A 7,890-nucleotide genomic window follows, 5' to 3' on the forward strand; every position below is an offset into this window, starting at 1 on the left:
CGGCGAGGATACCAAGACCTGGGACAAGGCTGAGCCTCCTGACACCGGTGTCCGTCATGGACCCACCGGGACTGCCACCGCAGTGGGCTGGTGTCCCTCTGCCAAGTCTACTTAAACAGTGGGGTCTTTGCAGAGAGAAACATCCCTTTTCTCTGTATTAACACTACACAGTCTTGATCCTGGCTGAGCCCGCAGGTCCTACCAAAACACACAACTGTGTGCAGTCTGTGGGTCTTGCTATTAACGGACGTTAACTACTCGAGACCCCGCATCGCCCTCGGTGTGGCCGTGCAGGCGGTGCTGCCAGACCTGCCCTACATCAGCTTTCCCACTGAATGGGTACGACTTGGAGGAAGCGTGTCAGCAAGGCAGATGCTCTCCTGCGGCCACCTCTGAGCGCGACCCGGCAGATAAGGCAGACAGGCATACAGCTTGAAAAACCAGTAACAAAATAACACTAATAATAAAAAATAAAGGGGGTGGCTCACACACACCAGCTGATTCACCAGCGTTGCTCTCCTTACTCCAAAACACACCAGGCAGGACAAGCTAAGGGCATGCTTTTCAGATGAATTACTTTTAATTGAGTACATAGGAGCTTAGAAACACATGATGCTGTTGGAGATAAATATAGCCACGGCTACGAGGATGGAGGGGGTAGGGAGCAATCGCGGTTCAACGCATCCGAGAAGGAGCTTCCAGCCCCGCCGCCTCCTCGGTGAGCTCCGGAGGCAGAGCCGGCCCAGCCGCCGCACCTTCCCCCGCCGCGGCCCCGCTCCCCCCGGCCCCGGCGGCTCCGCGGGGCTGAGCGGAGCGGGGGCGACCCGGGCACCCCCTGCTCGCCCTGCCCGGGCCGGGAAAGGGCCGGGGAGCCCGTACCTGTTTTGAATTCCAGCGCGGGGTCCTTCTCTCCCTCGCCCAGGTCGCTCTGCAGCATCATGTAGAGGATCCCGAAGGAGTTGTGGATGCCGAAGATGGAGCCGTTGCACCAGGCGGCGGCGAAGACCACCACCCAGCCGAAGCCGCCCTCGGGGGGCTGGAAGGGCGCGGCGGCCCCGCTCGGCCCCTGCTCGGCCCCGGCCCCGGCCCGCGGCTCGCCCTCACCCTCGCCCGCCGCCGGCCCCTTCTCGCCGCGCTGCGCCATCGCGGCCGCGCTCCGGCCGCCGCCCGCCGCCCGACTGCCCCGCAGCCGGTCCCACATGCCCGCCGCCCCCCCCGGCCGGCCCCCCCGCCCGCCCCCTCCTGCCGCAGCCTCACTCCCCGCCTCCCCTCCACCGCCTCCATCCTCCTCCTCCTCCTCCATCACGCCGCTCGGCCCCCGGGTCCCTACCTGCGGCGGGGGCCGCCCGCGCCCCCACCGCCCCCCTCCCCCCCCCGCCGGGCCCGGCCAGCGGCGGGCGGCGCTTCCCGGACGTCGACCGCGCTCGCCGCCCGCCCGCGGGGCTTAAAGGCGGCCCCGGGCCCGGCCGCGGCCCCGCATCGCCCGTCGGGCCGCCGCGCCGCCCCCGCCCCCGCCGCCGCCGCATCCTGCGGCGGGCGCAGCCCCGGGGCGGGCCGCCGCCAGCACCGCCCCCGCGGGGCCCGGCCGGGGCGCGGGAGCCACCGGCTGTGCCCCCCCCTCCCCCCCGCTGCCCCCCGGCCCGGGAGAGCCCCGGCCCCGCGCTCCGGCCTCCCCGGGGCGGGGGGGGCTGCGCGGCGGGGAAGCGCTGGGGGGGACGAGGGGGCCCTCGATGGCCGCGGCGGGCGGCTGCTGCTGCTCCCCTCTGCCCCGGCCGCGGTGAGGGCGGCCCCGGGAGCAGGCCGGGCGGGTGGCAAAACGCAGCCCCGGCGGGCGGGTTGATTTCCTTTCATGCCGGGTTTGCCAGCGGGATTTTTTGGCTCGCCGGCATCCTCTCCCCCGAAAAGTTTTGAGAGCGTTTTTGTGACGCTGCCCCAGAGCCACACAAGCTTCTCGCAGCGGGGGGGGGGGGGGGGGGGGGCGAGGCGAGGGGCCTGCGACCCACCCCCGGCAGCGGGATGTTCCCAGGGCTGTGGGTCACCCCACGTCGCCCCGGCACTGGGGATCGCCGGGCAGGACGGACGGGCTAGCGGTGGCGATACAAACCCGGCGGGGAGCTGCTCTCTCGCCTCTGTCTTGTTTTGCAATAAGCTCTGCCTTTTCTCTTCTTTCAATAAATAATTACAAACCCACCAATATATGAAAGCCTGTCTTTTCACACGCTGAAGGTATTTATGCTTTAATATATGCCAAGTCTAAGTTATTATTCTTTCTTTACCCTAATGGCTGTGTCAGTGTCAGATTCCTATCAGAGTAAAATAATACATCCCAACCTCACGCTGCTCTTTCTTTACCTCCAGGGGTATTAATTACAAACGCCTGGTGAGGCAGCAGGGCAGGGTGCAGAGCCGGCAGGGAGGCAGCAAGCAGGGCCGCGCCACCAGCACCGTCTCCCCGCTTCTCCCACCGCCGGAGAGCAGCACCCGGCCACAGGCGGGCGGGCTGTGGGCTGGGAACGCGTTTGCCTACATGCTGCAGCTCGCCGGGCTTGGCGAAGACCCTCTGGGACGTTGCTACAGCCAGAAAAACCTCTCCTCGGCCTGCTCGCCTGCTCCTGACTGCAAATCGCTGCCAGGTCCAGAGTCCTCCATCGCCATCCGCCTCGTCCCACCCAGGGCATGAGCAGTGGCTCTCCCTGGCTCCGAGCAGCCCGCGTGTGCGTTGGCGAGACCCAAGCCACAGGGGCACAACGGTGGAAGATGCGGCGTCCTCCCCTCGTCTTCCCGCTTCGTCACCGTGCGGATCAACGAGCCCAAATCCCCCCTACCCGGCGGGGTGCCCGGCAGTAACGCCACGCTTGGGTCAGCCTCGCTGCTGGAGGAACTGCATTTTTATTTCCCTTCCTCTCTGGTGGAGTCTCCTCCCCGGATCCCCATCTCTGCAGCGGGGCTGGGGAAGGCTTGGGAGGTTTGGGAGCATCTTCCACTGCCCTCTGCCGACACGAGGAGCCGCAATGCTGAATTTTAATAACCAGTTTGCCACAGGGCCGGCTGAGGTTGCTGGCCTGCTTTTATTTTGTTAAGCCCCGGAAATTTGAGAAGGAAGGGGTTTGGGTTACCCCTGGGCTGTGCGCAGGGGAGCTGCCCCCCAAAATGCTAATTCCCCACAGCAGCAGAGCCTAGGCCGGATTAAAAACAGCAGAGAGAGGTGGGAGAGCCATTTGCCATAGCACCCACCATCTCACGGAGACTTCTGTAGAAGGCTCTCATGGAGCGGGAAGCAGGGGGTTAATATCACTGTGGACCTTGAGCCAGACACAAACCCCGCTGAGCAGCATCTCTCATGGATGTTGGCTGCACTGTGGCTTGACAGAGAATTTTCTGGCACCAGCTGTGCCAGGCATCACTGCAGCTTGCTGGGCTGGGCTGAACACCAGTGGAGCTGGGGATAAAATCACAGGGAGAGGGGGACTGAATGAAGGGGGGGTTAAAGGACTCGGCTGGGTGAGCTGGTAGAGGCCTCAACCAGGAGGGACCTGTGGCCTGGAAAGCTCTGGCAGCGTCAGGCAGAAACGGCTCTGCTTGCTGCTATAAAACCAGCTTTGGATTAGATTGGAGCATCACCCCTGAGGGTTTGCAGCTCTGTAACCACAAGCTGAACAAAACACTGCGAGAAAAGAGATAAAGCTGCTCTTCCTTGGTAGCACTCAATGACCCTTCTGTGTCCGTGGCGTGGCTTTCCTCAAAGCCCCCAGCCTGTCGGCTTGGTAAGGGACGCGGTGGGTGGCTGCAGCTGAGCCAGGCTCTCTGGGACCCACATCCCTGGAGAGCTGGCAGGCAGCACCTTGTGTCACGGCCGACGGGCCTCTGGTTGCCTGGGCAAAGCGTGGCTATCAGCAGCTTGTTGCTTGTCTCGAAGCCTCTGCCAAAGGGATTGGCAGCTACAAAACGTGTGTGTTTGGTTTTGCAGAAGGGGAGGAGTGACCAAATGGAAATATCTTATGCAAACACCTTGGGAAGCGTTGCGGTGGGACGTGGCCTCAGAGGAGAATACAAATTCCCGGCGGCTTTGCAGCCTGGCTTTGTTTCAGTGGGCGTTGCACAGTGGCGCAGGGACACGTAGGGCTGTCCTGAGGACAAAACATCACCGACAACGTCTGCTGCTTGGCCAAAAGCGCCAGGAAAACAGCTCCAGCAGCAAGCAGCTCCTGGCAGAGACATTCGCATGCTGGGCACAACCCCTAAAGAGAAAGCAACACTTTTTCAGCCATAGTTAAGACAGCCATTACATCTGGCCTGACAAAGACAACAAATACATTATCCCAGAGGAATAAACAACTCAGGGACAGCCTGAAGGGACATGGCAGCAGTCGCCACTGCTGGGATGCTGGGACACAGGATCTGGAGCCCAAGGCTTGTCATGGTGAGAAGGCAGCGAGAGTACCAGGACTCGCAGTGCTGCCAGCGCTGCCTTCAAAGGAGAGCAACCCCAACAGCGGGCAACCGGGCCGCCCGCAGCACTGTGAGGCTGTTGCTCATTGTACCCAGCAATGGCAAAACGCACGCCGTAGCATTCTTTCTCTGCCTGACCTTCCCAATGTTTGGGATCAAAATATTAGAGGTGGCATTTTCCACACCGTTAGTGAGATTAAGGTCAATTCTACTTAGTTTGGCTGAAAAATGAGGCAACTTAAAAGTGCTAGTGTGAGCAGTGTGTTTTCAGGGCACAATGTGCCATTGAGCCCCACGTTTGGCTTCGTTTTGGTGGTGGAAATCGCAGCACTGGGTTCACTCCAGCAGCTGGAGGCTGGGTTGGGAACATGGTCCAGCTCAGCCACAGCTGCTGCCCTACCTGATATACCATGCAGTTGAGCAAAAATGCTATTTCTGGCCCAAACAGAGCAATGGGATGGATCTATGTTGTATTAAAGGGCTTCTGGAGCAGTTAAACTGCTTGCTCACATTCACCGTACAGGTGAAGGACGCTTTCTGAGAGTGCTTCACTGATTTTGAGTCTTTCCTTTAAAAATAGGAGCTACAAGGGCATGTTACTGCGGGGAAGTGGAAGCTCCTAGATGGAGCCACCAACCCCAACCACCATCCAGATGCCAGCGACCGCCCTGGCTCTGCTGTGTAACCCCATGGGACCTCGGCAAGAGGTGCCAGAGATGCTCTGCTGATGGGAAGAGCTCGAGCCGACGCACAAAGGAGGCAAGGATCCAGCTGTAAATTAATATTTTATAGAACACCAAGAAAAATCAGAGAGGCTAATTACAGAGATAATCATCGTGGCCTGGAGGCATTTCCATGGAAGTCAGGAATTACCCAGGATTACCTCACCCCTTGCAGCAGCCTGCGCGGGAGGTGAGCGCGTGCGGCAGTGGTGGCACGGCAGCTGGCACCTCCTCCTGCTCTGGCTGGGGTCTGCGACCCAAACCGAAGAGCAGCTGGGTTTTGGCAACCTCCTGGCATCTGACTCCAGATGCATGGCACTTGGTTTGCTGACTTGAGTGTGATGGAGGGTTGGAGTCAAAGGGTTTTTGGCTGGGTGCTTACCTGCTGTGCCAGTGCATGCCTGTTTGTCCCCTGATGTGGGAGCCATCGTTGACTCCAAGTAGGTTAAAACCCCGAGGTGCTCAGGGCATCTCATCGTTAGCAGAGAAGTTTGTGGATGTGCCCCCAGGATAAGTTGTTCCCATGGTTCATTAATTAGTGGTAGTAACTGGTAATCCCATAGTTTATCCAGGGGCAGAGTGAATTCCCCATCAGCTCCTTGGTTTGAAGGCTTGGGGGCACTTCCCAGATCCTGCATGGCATGAAGTTGGCCCCATGCTGTTTGTGGCAAGCCCAGCACCTCTGCGAGCTGTAAGGCCAGGAGAGCTGCCTGCTCCTGCCCCATGGCCCAGAGCAAAACCAGGGCAAGTAACTCCCGGGCGAGCGTCTTTGGGAGCAGAAGAGCATCAGTGCAGCTGGCTCATGCAGCTGAGCTCAAGCATGAGGGCACTGCCAGTTTAGGACCCAACCTGCAAGTGGGAAAGGAAAAAAGCTTTGATAAAAACCCCACAAAGTCGAGGTGCACAAAGTCGGGAAAAGCCTGGGCAGAGGCCAGCCCTGGGCTGAGGGTGCTGTCAGATCTGTGGGTGCTGCTGCCTGCCTGCACCCTGCCTGAACCATGCTGCAACACCCCTGGCACTGTCAGAGACACCAGGCACAAAGCATCGCCTCCCACAGCTCTGGGGAGGGCATGGAAAGAGAAGTTCCTAATCTGTAGAGTTAGTAAAGAGGTAGAGAAGAGCTGCAAGGATGTCCTGTCGACAGACCATCTGCCAAAATGTCCCCTAGCTTGTAGCCTGACCACCACCTGAGGCTGTGGTAAGACAGTGAAAGTCTCCTGTGCGCAGGAGCGGAGCTGATGCTCCCTGGCTCTCTGTCTCTCTGTGACAGAAGCAGTGCGCTGCCTTTCTCTGCCCATCCCTGCAGTGTGGACCAGATGGTCAAGCTGCAAGGGGCACGCCGGGCACGCTGCCTGCTCTCTACCTGTGCTCTCCAAGCTCAGGTGTGCATGGGGGCTGTGACCACGTTCACCCAGGTGGTACAGGAGATGGTCTGGGGGCTCCTGGGGCTGACGGCCAAGGTGGTTGTGACACCCATCGGATTTGCTCCTGGCAGTTTGTGGGTTCATGACATGCTGACCTGCTCCTGCCAGCCCTGGCAGCACAAAGAGTCCTAGAGCTGCTCCAAGGAAGGGCTGGATATGACTGATGGCTGCAGGCAGGGTCGGGCAGCTCTTGGCTCGGACACAGCAGGCCATGGCAGAGGCGTTGCTCACACCTCCCGGCTGAAGGCGAGTCCTCCAAATCCCTGTCCCTGCAATGGTCCTGGGAGGAGCATCAGCCTGTCTCACCCTGACCAGCTACACTTCTGGCCCTGTTAGGGTGAGGAAAAACTTAATTTTTTGAGATGGAAACACCTCTGGTAGCACCAGCTCATGCACCAGCACAGGGACAGCACAGCCAGCCAAGGAAACCCAGGCTGAATCTGAAGCTATCGGCCTGAGTGACCCCGCTGCCCTGGCTGCTTGAGAAAGGTCCCTGGGACACCCACAGGTGGGGTTGGCATGAGGGTGCAGCAGCTGGGGCTGGCGCAGGCTGCAGGCCTGCCTGAGCACCTCAGGCACGTCAGAGTTGCCCTTACACTGCTGCCTGCAAAAAAGACAGGCACTGGGATGGGGCATAGCCCTAGATCCAGCCTAGTGAGTTAGCAGGAGATAGCAGCTGTCTCTTGTGGGATGCACTTACCATGCATCCGTTCTTGTCTTCTCTTCTGGACGAGGACTGGGAGCGGCTGTAGCAACACTCAGGACTGGGGGTGCAGCAGCCTGATGTGCTGGGGAATGGGGAGCTTAGCCCTGCTGCTTCCACGGCGCTTGCTGCGGTTCCTTCCTTACAAACACAGCTTAATCCAGCCCTGGAGCGCTCCGTAAAAAAAATCAAAATGTGAGTCATCCCACTCCAAACCTCAAACCATGTCACAGATCATCCCTGGCTCTGCTGTAGTTCTTCCTCTTCCCCCACATGCCTCAGTGGAAGGGAAAAGGGGAAGCAATCAGTTTTCCACATCCCAGCTCCTTACACAGCTAAAAAAACCTGTCTCGCTGGGCTCACTCTGCCCTCTAGTAGCGGCTGCATTTACAGCAATGTGCTATTTCTGTGCCATGGTTTGCTCTGCTGCACCACCAGCCTCCAGCCTGGAGCTGCCCCTTGGCTGCCCTGGCTGGGCAGAGGCACGACCAGGGGGTGGGAGGGTGTAGGGGGGCACCAGAGCCTGCCCTGGCTCCGCCAGCATCCCAGGCATGGATGCGCAGCCGGCACGGGCAGAGCCATATGATTTTCC

At 60.0% G+C, this 7,890-nt stretch overlaps 1 protein-coding gene across 1 annotated transcript in view; it reads right to left on the minus strand.

Annotated features, from left to right (window-relative positions):
- The window catches only part of SLC16A2 (solute carrier family 16 member 2), a 35,742-nt gene extending 34,541 nt beyond the window's left edge, over positions 1-1,201 (minus strand). The window contains exon 1 of the mRNA XM_074835361.1: positions 880-1,201. Within this exon, the coding sequence (XP_074691462.1) occupies positions 880-1,201 (322 nt within the window). The remainder of the gene's footprint in view (positions 1-879) is intronic.
- Between the last annotated feature and the right edge of the window lie 6,689 nt (positions 1,202-7,890).

Source organism: Strix aluco, chromosome 10, assembly GCF_031877795.1.
Source record: "Strix aluco isolate bStrAlu1 chromosome 10, bStrAlu1.hap1, whole genome shotgun sequence".
Classification (NCBI taxonomy): domain Eukaryota; kingdom Metazoa; phylum Chordata; class Aves; order Strigiformes; family Strigidae; genus Strix; species Strix aluco.